Below are 16323 nucleotides of genomic sequence, written 5' to 3'. Positions count from 1 at the left end.
TGCTGTTGGTTTATCTGTTAATAAACAAACTATGTTTTCAGTAACGCAGTACAAAACTGGAGTAAATCCCTTGACGTGAAAAAATTCCATGAAGTTTCGATTTAATCAATCAAAGATTTCAGTTCATTTTTTTCACTGTTACAGTGGAATGGATGAGAACAGAATGTGACCCAGAACACAGAAATAAATCTTGCTATGTACTGAATTCACATCTGAAGAAAGGGGTATATTTTATTATGGTGGTAACTTCATAAGGGAGAAGAAACCAACTGGGATTATTTTATGACTGCTTTTAACTAGTTTATAAAATACGGTGATCATCTAGACCTTCACGTGTGCAGGAAAAAAATAATTAAATTTTAAGCTTTTGCCCTTTTCTTTAAAAAAAAAACAAAACACCAAAACTTCCCAATTGTTAAGTATCTGTTACTTTACAAAACTTCTGACAGATCTTGCTGCATTTGATTTGCACCAAGAATTTCATGTATGAGGAATGTACAATACAGAGTTCTCTCTTGCAGCTGGATGTGTAATTAACAATGGGTCATAAAAAGGGTGTTCTATGGAAATCAGTCTTAATAATATCCAGCGAAGTAGTGGCTGCTCCACTAAATCACAAATGGAAATAATTTAATTTAAATACAAGTATCTCAGACATATTTCAACAATTAAGAAAATGCCTGACAGAATGAACACCCTAATTATGATTCCAAGCATGCTATTTTATCAGAATGCGGAGAAAACAGAATATATGAGGGCCAAGTGAATACCAAATATGGCCAATTTAAACCTATTAGATGAAGTGTCTCTTACAAAATACTGAAACAAACTGCAAATGATTTCAGTCTTTCTCAAAAAAGATGTATTTGCTATTCAACTTTGAAGTTAAGATCATACAGTCACATTTGTGTGGGGTAAGTTTTTTGATAACATCCTACATGATTCCAACTGTATGTTAAACTGTGTTATGAAAACATGGATCCTTTTTCCTCACAGACAGATGTAAGTCAGTTAGGTATTTTCCTTGTCTGTTGGAGGACAGGGTCAATTGAGTGAATTTCAAGTTAGCTACTTTTTGTAAGGTAACATTGAAAACTAAACACTATCCACTAAATTTAAATTCTTAGCTACTAAGTTATTGTATCACTGGTAATAATATATTGACTAATAAATTAATTTCCCTGTTTTGGCTTCTAAGACTCAAAATCACAGTTGCTTTTACACTAGGTTATCTTATGCTATAACTCAAGGACAACTACACTGTGGGTATTTCAAGTGCAACTGCAAGAAAAAGTTCTCTTTGCTACAGGCAGCAAAGACAACCTGAAGTGGCTCTCAAGATATTTAGGGCAACTAACTCGTAATCCTATAAACGGAAGACCTGTTATTTTTATATGAAAAAGGAAGGAGAAAGGAAGGACAAAGAGGAATTAATAATGCATTGTTTATAAACTGCACCAGTAAGAGGCAAGATGAGCTGATGACGAGGTTGGAGGAAATGAGTGCAAGTAGAATTGGCTTGAAAGCAGAGCCATATTATCATGATATTTGTGAAGAGGAAGACCTTTCAAATTTGGTAACGATATTCAGGAATACAGCCAAGATTTTAAATTTTTATTATGCAAAAAGCATCAACTTCCAATGTAAGGAAACACAAAATGCCATCCTTGACCTTCCCACTGCCGCTTATGTATCTCCTCAAATGCTAAAAGATGAAAGTAATTTCTTGATCTCAAATGTAATTACTTTGGTTCTGAGCAAAGAAGTGAGGAAAAAGCACTGAACAGAAAATGCTAAGTGACATTTAACAGTTACAGCTGTAGGGCTTGTGGTAACTACAGTTAGAAACAGCTCTATACCTTAATATAAACAAATCCTTTTACATGTAAATCCTTTCTACGGTCTTGAAATTTATCGGAGAAAAATGTGGGGACAATGTGTATCACTCCCAGGTCCCGCATGTGTGGTCCAGTTTCTGTAAACCTCCTTTAAGAAAACCTTTTTGCTTCTCATGGATACTGCAGGTCCCATTACTGCTATACTGCCCTGAAGCTGAAAAGCCTGCCCTAAGGACCCCTAGGCAGGATGTCTCCCTAGAAAAACAGAAATTCTTGTTGCTGTCATGGGACAACCATGTGGGCTGGGTGAGGCTTCTTTGCTTGTTATTGTAGTTGTGGCAAAAAAGGAGGATGTTTCTTTCCTTTTGAGCAGAGTCTTTCAAACATGAGATGGGATTGGGAAGATGATGAGGGCATTTCAAAGGCTTTCCAATACATTTCACAGATAGCTATAAATGCTGTGGGTGGGTATAATCTGATACTTTCTTTTTCACTACAAAATTAGATTCTGATAGAACATCTTTATTTTCTTTTCAAGGAAAAGGAAACGAAATTCACAGATATGACAGACAACCACAGACTGTCAATGCCACTACTGACAATGCAATGAAATAAATACTTTGCCAGCTATCCTATGCTAGCTGTATCTCTTTTCTCTCACTGTTAAGAACTGTAGCCATCTCCTTCCTGCGAAACAGGCATGTCTCCAGTGTTACCTATAGCTACCCAGTTTTGCATTGAAAGAAACAGTAAAAACAAAATACGAGAAGAGAAACATTTCAATCTCCACATGGAAAAATATAGAAGCTTATTTGAATCCTGTGATGAAGATATAAAAACTTGTTGTAATTCAAGGATATGAAAGAGATCCTGTCTCTTCAATGCTTTATTTGAATTGTCAAACAAAAAAAAATAACTGAGGTGTAAAAATGTATGCAGACACAGCTTCTGCCAAGCAGCAGTAACAAGAACAAGCTACTTAATGGCATCATCTAAGTATGTTATTCTGATTAGTTCATACAATATTACAAAATGAAAGTATACATGCAGCAATTTTGTCTTGATTGACAAGGTAACTTGGGAACTGTGGATCACTCAGCTTTACTATTATTACACATACTGCAGAATTAAAAGCTATAGCAGACATGTCACTAATCCTCTTATCTTAAGCTCAATCATTGAACTGCCTCTCATTGAATGTAGCAGTACCCAGATACCAGACATCTGAACTCCTCTTAGACACCCTAGTAGCAACATGGGAACAATGTGCTTTCCCAAGGAACTATGCCAGGATCCTTCAAAAAAGCAATGATCTTATCATACACTAAAAGCTGACAGACTAGGTTTACTTCCCCCATTACATATTTTATCACTTCAGGTTCTAGAGTATTTAATGCTCTTTAGATCTGTTTGAAAATAACAATGTTTGCAAATCTCTCAAAGGTTTTAGGCATGGGTTTATTTTCTGACAAAATCAATCATTTCTCCAGGTTCATAGAGATTTTCTGGTATATTCTGAGCCATCCTTCAAGCCACATACGGCCTAATAATGGTTCCACTTGAATACTGAGTTCACTTTGACTATTAGATTTTAAATCCTTAAGTCTTGCTCATTCTCTTATGTCACATGCTAGGGCGTTTTATTTTAATCCTAGAAGTCATGTATGACATAATAAAAAGGAATCTATTTCTTTATTTTCTTTCATATTGAAATTTTGCCAGAAAACATGATCTTCCTACCACTACACAGAAAAAAATCTGAATCTACTAATACTAGATCTTTGTCCTAACTTGCACATGCAACTCCTGAGCCTTAATTATTTAGAAATTCTATTGTCTTGATCCAATAACAGAGAAAAAAACAAACAGGTACACAGATATGTATCTATATTCAAACTTTCATTTAATTTATGGATGGAGCAAGATGAGATCTTTTTACAACATCAGGCTTGAAGGAACATTCCACAGTTCACAATCACAATGAGCACATGCAGCGGAGTTGTACATACAGGGACGTGTGTGTAAGTTTTTGTGCCAAGCACACCACTGAATTTAATGGAGCTGAGGAAGAAATTATGAACAGAAAGGAACTTTTAACACAGGGAAACTGTTTATGAGCAGAAAAAGAAGAACCTGTCAGGGAAAAGGAGCCAAAGAAAAAGAGACAGAATGGGCATGATGACTTGTCTGTAGTTGAACATCTGACCTGTTAGCTGGTCGTCGCCTGCAGCAGGGGCGATGCGAATGTATGGTGTTGTAAGCTGAGTCACGATTATCGCAGCTAAGGCAAAGGAAGAGTTCCAGGTCAGCATGCATGAGGGAAAAAAAAGCCAGACTGAAGCTACGCCAGCAAGAAGAATCTTGGTCAGTCGTTTATTGTCTGAACTTCACAAATAAAAACCAAAAAACTCCCACAAGTTCCTTTTCATCTTCAGTTGTTAGTGTGGTTATTCTGAAAATTAATAAGCTGTTGTGTGCGACTTTCATTCAGGAAAAGGACTCAAAGCACATTATTTACTGCATTTGAGGAAACTGGAGGCTCTTCAGCTCTGCTAGTAACAGCACTAAGCTTTCTAAGTGAACACAAGCTGATTATTCAGATTACTCTAATATGAACTTCTCCAAGTAATTTGAGCTAGTTTCATTTTTATTTTCCTATTTCATAATACTACATTTTTCCTACGATTTTTTGAAGATAACTTTTATGTAAAACATTTTTGAGCTAGTTAAGATTAATTTTTCTTATAACCACTTGGGTCACTGTTCTAAAAATGTGCACACTACACATATATTTAATGCTCAGCACACAGAGAATGACCACTGAGAGGTGGCACACTTTTAATTAGGTACGTGTGTAACTGTCCGAGGTCTGAGTTTCAAGTTCACAAGAAAAAGCTGAAAAACCTGAATTGACCTGCCCTGAAATACCCAGATTTTTCTGACAGAGTTGTAACAACCACTGTCTGCTACAGACCACTATGACCATGGCTCACATTAATAAAATCTGTTATTTCTTTGTTTTCTGGCAGTTCTTTGATTGCCTCTAAATGGTTAAGCACGCTGTGATACATATATATTAAGGAATATAAAAAAAATTAAAAGGTCAGATCCAACATGATGCAGCTGGAGAATGATGCAAAGAAAAAATATTGGAAAATTAAGGACAAAATTATATGAAAGATCACTCATTTACATAGAACAGCCTGGGTGCTATTAGAAATGTGGCAGCGAGAGAGGAAAATAGATCATCTACCATCTGCAGACAATTAAACTCAAAACTGCTGCTGCATAATATTTTGAAATATCCCTCTGCAACACTGAAATGCAGTGTTGATAGTAGCTTCTAGAGTACTGTTGCTATTGGATTTAAAATATTATAATATCCTTTTCTCTCTCATAATTAATGAAAGCCTTCCAATATTGCAAAATTAGAACAATGATGCCTCCCTCTTGAGAACTGCATTCCTAGGAGATAATCAAGATGTTTCTATCCAGACAGTGTTGCAAGTCATATCAGGAAATATAGTCTTAATATAAATCACAAACCACCACAAAGTTGATAGTAATAAACTTGGAGGAGTTTTGGAATGTTTTCAACTTAGTCTGTTGAGATTTTACAGTCATTTAGCTTGAAGAAAGAGTAGGAATATGAAAGCTGTATTTCAAGCAATATATGACAACCTTTATTACCACTGGTACAAAAAGCTATTCCTGATTTTGTTTGTTTGTTTGTTTAATTATCTTGTCAAAAATAATGGGAGTGGAAACCCTGCAGTCTCCACATTTGTATATACACCAAACAGTCACAGAGGTCCCAGAAGCCTTTCTGAAGAAAACTGGGATCAGGAGACTCCACATCATACTGATGTGCTGTATGATCCTTCTGCTAACAAAGTCAATGGCAAAGGCTTCCTTTGACTTCATCAGAAGCAGAAGGAGAACCTTCAGCTCTACAAAATCAAACATTCTCATCCTACTTTTTTACTTATAATCATTGCAACCAGGATTTTTATATGATCTCTAAAAGAACACATTTAACAGAGGTTTTGTTTGAAAAAATGTAATGGTCATAAAACAAGATCATATTTTAAAAGGGTACAAATTGCAGTTGTTTAAAATATACTTGATGGAATGAGAAAGTATTATCTAGCTACTGACCCGAGACATGCATTTGACCCAGTAGAATTAGGCTGCACTTTTCTGGAGGTAGGCTGTACTCTTCTAACAGGAAACCAATCAATATGATAATAAACTATCTGGTGCACTTGGTCTCTGATACAACATGCAACAAGGTTCAGGGTTTGCCAGTTGAGCACATGCTTGACAGTAAAGTACAGACATTATTCCTGCAGACATCAATGGGAGGGAAAACTGTTCTCAAGGTCCAGAACAGCTCTGCTGGATCTGGGACACGAACATTACGTTTATATTACAGTTATGTATTTTTCTTTTAACAAAAAATTAAGAAGTATGGTGGGCCATGGAATGAACACTGCATGACAATGATAAAATCAACTCTCAGTGATCTTAAGGGCACCAACAACTTCACTATTTGGAGGTGAGACAGTTAAAGGGAATACAACTAGCAAGTGACATGCTCTGAATCCCCATATCGCTCCTCAGGGTGGACTCCAAACAGGCTAACCATAATGAGGTGGCTTGGCCAATCTCAGCTAGCTCAGTGGAGCAGCAACTTGAAAGTTGCCTTGAGCGACCTTGATCCTAGGAAGGGCACAGGCCTTTATCTAGTAAAATACTTACATGTCTACTTTAAGACAGAATTGTTGTGAAGTAGTCAATGAGACTACTCTGTGTGCAAATTTAGGTACATCATTAACTTGATTAGGGCCTAGGTGGTCAGAGCATGGTGCTAAGAACACAAAAATTGTGGGTTCAACCCCCATACGGGCCATTCACTTAAGAGCTGGATTCGATGATCCCTTGCAATTCAGAATATTCTGTGATTCTGTGAAAGCATATGGTTTCTCACACAGTAGAATCTACAATGGCCTACACAAGGCTGTGGGTATTTTTAGGATCAGACCTTAATTCAAAAGAAGATTGCACCAGTTTTATACATGAATGGTCTGAAGCACTTCCTCTAGCTTTAAAAAACACCAAACTTGAACTTCTGAAGATAAGAGAAGCCCAGATTATGAATATTCCAGGAATGTTTACTAGTATGTGAAAACTAGATGTAGTTCTGGAGAGCGTTCCCAATCTTATTTGCCAGAAGCACTATGGCACATAAATAGATGGACATAACAAGCACATAGAGCTTAAGTAGCTTACTGTCTAGTAGCTACACTGCAGTCTCAAAGCTCAGTGGAAAACTGTGCAAGTCTAAGAAATCTGACAGAGTGGTCAGAGCAGGCGTTGTTTACTGGAGTACAAACAACATGAATGTACTGAGCTACTGTACCGAGCTGTTTGTGGGCGTTGAATAGGAGAGGAGAATGAGAGAGGACAATTTTAAGTCTTGTCCCAATGCAGGTATAGTGATTCCTGACCTACAGACATAGAGCATTTTTTCTTTTTTTTTTCTAACCCAAATGTGAAAGGTCCAGAGAGAGCACAGAATTCTGCTTTTCCCTTAAGTATCTCTGTTAGAACCAAAGGGAAAACATCTGTGCAGACAGCAACTTTTAATACCATATTAAAGTATCGCATGGTGTCCATTTAATTTTTTTTAATTAATACAGATTAAAAATATAATACAAGCATTTGGTTTAAAATCATGGAAATCAGTGCTTTACTGTAGCCCCCCCAAGAAAATTTTTATTTCAGGGGCTATAAATACCATCAAGGATACCTCTGTTTAAAAAAAAAAAAAAAAGTCCTAACAACAACTTCTAACATTATTTGATTATGAAAAAATATGAAACATGCTTTCAAAACAGGAATGTAGGGAGATTTGTTTAAAATAAAAGCTGCATTTCTCACATTTCCATTGCCAAATGGGTTAGCTCAAAGTAGCTTGTTGCTATGGGAGCTATTCCAATCCACAAAGTTACCCTCGCTTCTCAAATGAGAGTAAAAATTTTCAGTCAGTCAAGTAATTTAAATAGTTGAACATCCTTTAGTGATCAGGAATACAAATCTTCAAAAAATTTAAAATCCATTCCTCTAATCATCTATTATGATTTCTGGTGTAATGTAGTTCACTCCTGATATCTCTGAAGCTATTTGAAAACAATACAAGATTTCACCTGCATCTGGAATTAATCTCTCATCTGTGTTATATTTGGGTTGAGTTCAGATATTTGAAATATTTCTATGGTTTAGTAAGCAGTCAGTTAGTAAATGAAAATTTAAACTACTTCCTTTGGTTTGGAAAAGAAAAGAAGCCAAGAATGAGTTCAAAGAGACACAAAAATGTATTTGTCACAGTAGGGAGTATCCAAACTTTCAACAGGGACAACTTTATGCTAACATTTCTGTTTCTTTTAAGTAGTGACCTTCTCATCCACCCCATTTAGACTTAGAGGTGGTGGTGGAATTGCGAAGTCTACATGTGAAGGAAATCATGGTGGGATCAATTCCATTGGGGTAGTCACTGAGACAATCATGATCTCCTGCAAGGTGCAGAAGTACAGGGATGAAGCAGTTTTTGTTTCATGCTCCTGCCAGGCGCCCTAACTGTCAGGTGGTATTACCTGCACCTACTCACAGCACCACACTCCTTCCAGTTCCTCTACTACAATCTCCAAGTAAACTGTACTATTCCATCACTTCTTTTTAGTTAGTCACTTCTTTTTACGCTTTTAAGTTGCCACCAGCTAAAGGTATTAAAAAGGTGAGACTACAAAGATAATCACAGATAGATCTAGCCCCCAAAGATAAATAGATCAGCAGCATGTTTACCTTTCCCTGTTTGGAGACAAAACCTATAGCCAGTACTGTCTCAAGTGTACATATCTGTCTCACAAATGGTAATATCATGTGCTGACAGTTGAGTAAATATAGCTGATCTGTCTCATTAAAATGAAGAACGTGATTTCTCCACTTCTTTTTTATACAGCAATTAAGTTAAGGTAATTGCTTACAAGTAAGGGGCAATTTTTCACTATGGATGTATAAGCAGCTAGTATGTACTCTACAACTGGCAATTTTACAACTCTACTATATATATATATATGTATATATATATGTATGTATGTATGAATGTGAGCACAAAATATTTATTGTGAGATCATATAAAAACCCACAGAATGTATTTTAAGAGCCCTGTGTTCAAGCAGATAACCAAAACTAATTAATACATTTATGACTAAAAACAAACAAACAAACAAATTTCCTAGATCTCAGCTAAGGATGCAAATGATTCTATGAAAATTCTCTAATATGTTTAGTGATCTGTTTTAGCAATATAAACACTTCTGGAAGTTTCCAAATACCATGTGAGGGGAAGGTCAACAAGATGAAGTACAGAATACATGAAATAATAAAAACATACCTTTTGTGGCTACCCTGACGCAGTCAATTTTAGTTTCCTGTGTCAAATAAAGAGGAAAAAGGTCACATCTTGTGTTTCTAAACAAAGAAAGAAACAAATCATCCATAATTCTATTCTTAAAAGTACTGATAAAATGGCAGAGCAGAATGTGCCCCATTCCATATTTAACTGCTTATTAGCTAATCCAAAAATGCTTTCATAATATGGACCAATGCTGCTTGGGTATGGTACATAAACATTCCACTTGATTCCTCTAAAAGTAAGAAATGTGGAAGATATTCACAGGAGTACAGGCAAGGAAGGGTTCAGCTTTTTAACTCTGGAAACATAATGACCTTGGGAGATTTTTTTTTTATCTTACAGAAAGTATAGTTTGAAGCATCATGTTAAGACAATTTTAGAAAGAAAAAATAATCAATGGTGTTTCACATTTCTGCACTGTCGGTGCACTGTGAATGAGGGACCATTATGGTTTCTGGCAGAAAACATTTCCAGGCTGTCAGCACAGACAGCCAAAGCTTATCAAGAATTGAAGGGCTCTGGGTAGGTCTGTCAAGGAAATGAAAAACAATTCCAGGAAGAATTAGCCTGATGAAACATGATCTGTGAGGATCTTTTTAAACACTTTTCATTTCAGTTCCATCTACTTCCTTTTCTTTTTAATTTGTTTGCAGAAAGGGACAAAAAAAAAAAGAAAAAAAAAAAAAGGGATTTCTAATTCAATCAGGGATTTCTAATTCAATCAGGGCAACCAAATAAGAAAAAAGGAGATCAAGATGTTGCGAACTAAGGTAACAGGACTGGACATGCCAAGAGAGATGTGCTAAAATCCGCAATCATGTTTGGCTTAAATGTAACGAAAGAAATCACAACATTTTCTTGTTCTAAACAAGAAAAAAACAAGAAGGAAGGAAAAAAGCCCATCAAACACAGCCACTGGACTTTTAGCTAGTAAGACAGAATGGCAACATACTTCTTTGCCTGCTCACTACTGACAAAATGTGGTTTTCCCCTCCTCTTTCCTGTAACCTTTAATCACTAAGCAATATTGTGTTAGGAAAACTGCTATTTTTTAAACACTGTGTGTTAAATTTCACGGTTACTTCATTTTCCCATTAGCAAATAAATTGGGCATCCTGCTAGTTGATGCCAATCATTTATTTACACACAAACACTGTATAAAACCATGCCTATTGAAAGACCTACCCCATTGGCTCTGCTAGCAGCTTGAAAATAGATGCTGTAGCTCTTATGAGGAAGAAGAGGAGTATTCCAAAAACCACTGTAGGTTTTGTTATCACCAATAGTAAAAGGCTGAGCAGCTAGTAAACTATTGGCTGGAATCTCTGCAGCAAAGTAGTACTGGGAATTCAAGAGTGAGGCATTCTGGAAATGAATGGGCACTGGGTAGCACTTCAGGATTTCAGTTGTCTTTTTGGTCCTCCGTGGGCGCTCTTCCTCAACAACGATTTGATAGACACTAAGAGAGTGAAAGAAAAGAATGAAAGAAACAGTGGTTATTTTAAAACTTGGGCAGTCAAACCATCCTAAAACCATAACAGCCTACCAATATTTACTGGAACAAAAAAACTGTTAAAAGCAAAGAACACAGGAAGAAAATGACATTTTAATATTCAGGTGCATAAATCTGTGGAATGGATTCATGCTTTCATATTCATTTTTTTCTGGAAAAATAAAATTAACCATTTGCACCACGGCTTTTCACAAAAGCAAATGCAAAGGACATTTTCTTCAAACTCTTGTACAGAAAAGGTGTACTTAATCAGTGCTAAAAGGTAAAATTAAGTATTATTTTGTTCACTAATGCAAGTATAAAGCTATAGAGTCCTTTCTCTAGCCTGTTTATCTTACCTAAATGAAATTAAATTAGTACTAAGATAAAAATGAAGACAAATTACAGAGAGACAGGGACCAGTGTTTACTTAACTGTTGACTTTACAGGTATTTATAAAAGCACAAATTAAAATTTCAGTGACATATTGACTATTGCTGAGCAAGTATAAAACAGTTTTTGATGAAAGTTATTATCACTCAGCAAAGCACTTTTACACATCTTATAGGTAACTGTATTTTTCAGTTTCTGCATTCTGCAAGGCAAGTCAGTTTGCACTTGCAGTCTCTGCTGTACTGGGACCTACAGAGAACAGTCCATCCGTCTCCACTGTAAAGGTGCTATGGACATTCAGACAGGAACAAAGAAATTGCAATTTCTGCTGTATATGCAAACAGTGTAATCATTATACCCTTGCAGTTGCTCTAAAAGACTGAGTCAGTGCTTTTAAATTCGTGATGTGGGAAGTCCGTGTCTCTAAAGAGGACTGGCTTACAAATTTATTGCTTCACTAGGGACCAGTGGTTCTTAATCAGTATTTGTCTCCTAGAATCTTGAATCCCAGCAAAGAAGTCAATCTGGATAATTGATGTCAAAGTGGCAACATGTCCATATTTTTGGGTATCATCTACATCCACTAACAATTTATAATCTTTCCAGTTGACAGTTCATGAAAACCAGCAATCTCTGCATAGGAGCTTTCTTAAAAAATAAATATCCACGGAGTCTCCTGACGTGTTACTCTTCCGTCATCAGTAGGTAGAGAATTATGTGTACAGAAGACTCTGTCCAAAGTACAGGGACACATGGGCTGAACTTCTGCAGGACCACCTCAGTCTGGACCCAACAGGGTTTATTGGGTTAGTCATATGCCTACATAGCTACGTGGCTACTTCCCTTCTGAAGGCAAAACTGGTTTAGAAATAAAGGGATGAACTGTCCAGTGACAGGAGGGATGGTGTTTTAAGCAACCTGGTCTAGGGGAAGGTGTCCCTTGACCATATCAGGGGGTTGGACTAGATGATCTTTAAAGGTCTCTTCCAGCCCAGACCCCTCCATAATTTTATGACACCACCATTTAAGGTCTTCTGATTCTTCATAGTCTAGTATCACCAAGGGGAAGAAAAAGCCAATTTTATTGATCATCTTAGTGTTTTTTTTTACCAGACTTACTGATTATGTGCCACAGACCCTGATGATTTTTAAGATCTAGCATCTTCAGTAGGAGAAGTTGAATTTCTCTGCTCACAAAAAATGCCCAGAAAGTTAACTCTGAGAATGCAATCAATACCTCTTCTTCTGTCTTAAGACTTTCAACACTGTGGAGCTTTAGTTTAATGTGAACACACTCAAACCTATTTGCTTTCATGAAGATGTCTGCACACCTACAATTCTCAGAGAACTCAGCAGAAAGAAGGTGTCTACTTTTGGGTCAAACTAATTGCTTCTCAGACTCCATTGATAACAGTAACGAAATACAAAGCTCACATGTAGACATCTAGAAGTGGATACCCAAATTGAAATGTTTTAGTTTAATGCTGAACTTCATACAGAAATCTAACCAGGAATAGGTTTGGTACAGCCAAGGACACAGAAATGTCTTGAGGGTTCACTTGAAGGTCTCTGCCTGTACATTTTGCAGCTCTGTGCAACAAAGTCTTCATAACAAACAAAGATTTTCATTAGCTGATTAATTCCATGCTGAGTAGTAAATGAAGGTCAATCCACAGCAATCATTCTTTGATCCTGTGGGAACTGATTTGCAAAAAAACTAGCCATGGAATATCTACATTAAAATCTTGGGTTTTTTCTTACAAATCAAATTTTGACATGATTTTCACAATTAATTTTCTAGAACAAAATAAGAGTTCCTTAGAACTGGGATTCCAAGCTACTTTGAAAACAGCATGTTGCCTCCTCTAACTATTAATTTGCAGTGAATTTACAATAAATACCATTTGTAAACTTAAATGGAGTATAGGAAACAAATGCAGAAGGTGATGTAAACATTTATCCTTGCAAGACAGTGAAGCTGGATATGCTTGCCTAATACTGCAGCAAATGTAAGAATCCCACAGTTTCACTGAAGAATGATGGATAGTAAACTAAGTTACTTCTTGTAACAGGCATGAATATAAGAGGGACTTCAGACCAGATAAGGTAATATGACCTGTTTCAGTACTGGCTGAAATGAGGATTCTCTTAATTTCATCATTCAGTGATTAAAGCTACAGACAGTAGCTGTTTTAGAAATAAATCTGTTATTAAAATGCTTCTTTCCCTGTGGTAAATACTACATGCACTACTCCTTGTGTACCTCTCAGATGCCTGCCATGTACTCATTTTCAGATACTTTAAAGAAAGAAGTAAGTCAACTGGAGCAATTTCAAACTCAAAATGTCTTTTAATCCTGACTCCACAAGACAAATTAGATTTGCAAGCATCTAGACCTCAAATCTATTTGCTCTTTAATAATTTAAGCACTGAAAGGTCAAACAACTCTTTTCTGTTCCCCTTCATCAAAGTCCAAATGCTAATGAAAAATAACTAAATCCTATCTGCTGGCCAATTTCCACACACTGCTGTTTCTCTGATGTAAATTAACACATTATGAGTACCTGGGTCAATGGAAACCTGACAGAATTTCACCTGAATTTACTTTTTACATTTTTTCAAATGAGATCATGCTAATGAATTTTACAAAATTACCCAAATTACAATTATAATCCAAAAGCTTTCTCTAGTTCTTACAATTAATATTGCTTTCTTTAATATGTAACAGCTGGACTGCCTAGAGCTTGAACCTCTGAAAAAGGGTTCAAGCTCAGTGAATTGAGCTAACACTGTGCCACGACTGTATTATTCCTCTTAGGTATTCGTCAGATTTCCTGTCTGAAGTTGAATTACTCCTTTTCCACACCTCTACATTTCAGAGAATAAAGTCTTCCTATCTGTAATCCAGAAAATAAGTTCTACACTACAGTGAAATGTGCCAAAAGCGTATCAGTTATCGGCAGCATTTAGACTGATTTTTCTGAAGGAAAGAAATGTAATTTAAGTGCAATTCACGTTACACAGTTCTACTACAGAATTTCAGTGCCTTGGAAATTAAATACAAGATTTGTTTTTATACAGACTGAAGTTTGCTGTTGCATTAAGAAAGGAACACATGGCAGTTATGTTTAACTTAAGATTTAAATGCTTTAAATTTGGTGATTAAAAAAGGTATAAGGAAGAATTAAAAAAAATTATATTATTTTTACACTGCTTTTTATTCTAACATTTCCAAACAAGTTCTAAATTTATATGATTACGCAAAGACACAGATCTGAACACAACAGTTTAATTTATGTTAGAATTTGGACATAGCAGGTCTCTCAGATATTTATTGAATTTGGATTGCTTAAATTGGAATGGTGTATCAATGTCTGATAAATATGCAAATCTTTTTCAGAGTTGAAAAAGAGACATGAAAGCAGAAAGAAAACATATTAGCACAGTAATAAAAGATGCTCAGAATCCTTAGACAAATGACAATTTCAAAAAAGACTTCAGTATGTATCTAGTTTTAACTACATGAAATGATGGGTTTTGGTAACCTGAATAGGGACATTATTTCACATTACTGGAATGCTGTAAATCAAATTTATTTAATCAAAGTCTCATTCAAAGTTACAAAATAACTTTTCAAGAAGGACCTATTGGATGCAAACATGGACTTCAGAATTCTTCATACAGGAATCCTTAACATGTACAATCTAGGCATTTATTGAAACTTATTAATCTATAATTACACCTAATTCCAAATTACAAACAAAGGGAAAACAAGCTTGATTACTTCATTATCGAACTGTCAGCTCTGTTTTGTTTCTCTAAAACAGTTTTGATGCTTTACATAACTGAAGCATTAAAGAATTTTTCAGAATTCATTTTACAGAAGGAAGATGGCCTAAGGAACTGTGTCTAGACAAAGACTATCTGAATTTATTTACTAGTCTTAATACAACTGCTGTGTGTGATCCCAGGCAAGTCAATCAACTATTATGGGCCTCAGAAATCCAGTTGTAAAATGGGAACAAGAAACTTTCTTATTCCATCTGGCCTGCTTCAACTGTTTAAAACATCTTCAAATTCTTTTTGTTATCTTTCTTTTTTTTTTTTTTCTTTTTCTCCCTAGGAAATGTACAAAGCCTGCAAAACTCTTAAGGTCCATTAAGAGTGCCCTGATTATCTGTGTTAACTGTTGGGCTACCTTTGCAGACTGTTATGGTGACATTCTTGAGTCTAATTTGAAGTTTTCTGCTCACTGTTTTAAGTTCATGCTTTATTTAGAAATATACAAAACTGGTACGCTTTTATAGATCTCTTTCTGTATTTTGACTTGCATGCTTGCTTTGGTTTAATGCTTGCAGATTCAAACAATAGAATAACCCTTAATCTACATACTGACCATAACTTCAGTTACTCATTCCCACAGCCCTATTTACCTGCATGCTAGAATCACTTTACTACGTTCTTCTACTAAAATACCAGTTCCAAGAGAGGGCAAAATTAAGAAACCCAAACTCCACCCCTTTATCTCAGTTCTAAGTTCATGAAGAACCTGACTGCTCAAACCATAAGTCTCCACAGTTTACAGGTCCCCACAGTTTCAGCAAAACTTCTGTAGACCTTGAAAATTCTTCTATTGTACTGCCATTAAGATTTTTAAAATATAACAGTTGTTTTGCTTATGTTATGCATCTAGAACTTCATAAATATTTGTTTATCATGTGTTATGTAAGTTTATTGCCTAACATTGCTTCTTGAAAAGACTACAGCCTTTGGACAGTTTTTTCTATATAATATGCAAAATAACTTCACCTCTGTGATCAGTTGTCTCTGACATGGTCATGTAATATTTATATGGATTAACGTTGGAGATACATATCTATTTCTCCATGCCCTTATATTGCACTAGATTCTTGCAATTCATCCCTTAACTCCAAATTTTACAGTTCTAGAAATGATATGTAATTATACATATGTAATGTATCTTGAAATGGAAGAGGGAAATTACCTTTTAAAGGACAGGAATTAATAATTTATGTCTAGCAGGCAAATAGAAATAGGCTACAAGAAATTGCCACTAACTCTCCTACTGTGCATGAGCATTTATATTTATTATAGGTGGGTTA

At 35.7% G+C, this 16323-nt stretch overlaps 1 protein-coding gene across 12 annotated transcripts in view; it reads right to left on the bottom strand.

Moving 5' to 3' along the window:
* The window catches only part of PTPRM (protein tyrosine phosphatase receptor type M), a 442950-nt gene that overhangs the window by 166697 nt on the left and 259930 nt on the right, over nucleotides 1-16323 (bottom strand). For 7 of the 12 annotated variants that reach the window (XM_088050998.1, XM_088051003.1, XM_088051039.1 and 4 more), the window contains 3 exons: nucleotides 10501-10774; nucleotides 9295-9331; nucleotides 4045-4119 (listed from right to left, as the gene is read on the bottom strand). In XM_088050998.1, the coding sequence (XP_087907124.1) occupies nucleotides 4045-4119; nucleotides 9295-9331; nucleotides 10501-10774 (386 nt within the window). The remainder of the gene's footprint in view (nucleotides 1-4044; nucleotides 4120-9294; nucleotides 9332-10500; nucleotides 10775-16323) is intronic. The other 5 variants (XM_014256131.2, XM_014256164.2, XM_014256154.2 and 2 more) reach the window with 1 other exon arrangement.

The sequence above is a fragment of the Pseudopodoces humilis genome, chromosome 1, assembly GCF_049639895.1.
Source record: "Pseudopodoces humilis isolate 2021_Gansu_Grassland_sample_001 chromosome 1, ASM4963989v1, whole genome shotgun sequence".
NCBI lineage: Eukaryota > Metazoa > Chordata > Aves > Passeriformes > Paridae > Pseudopodoces > Pseudopodoces humilis.
Note: the sequence above shows the minus strand (reverse complement) of the source record. Positions and strands in the feature narration are given on the sequence as shown.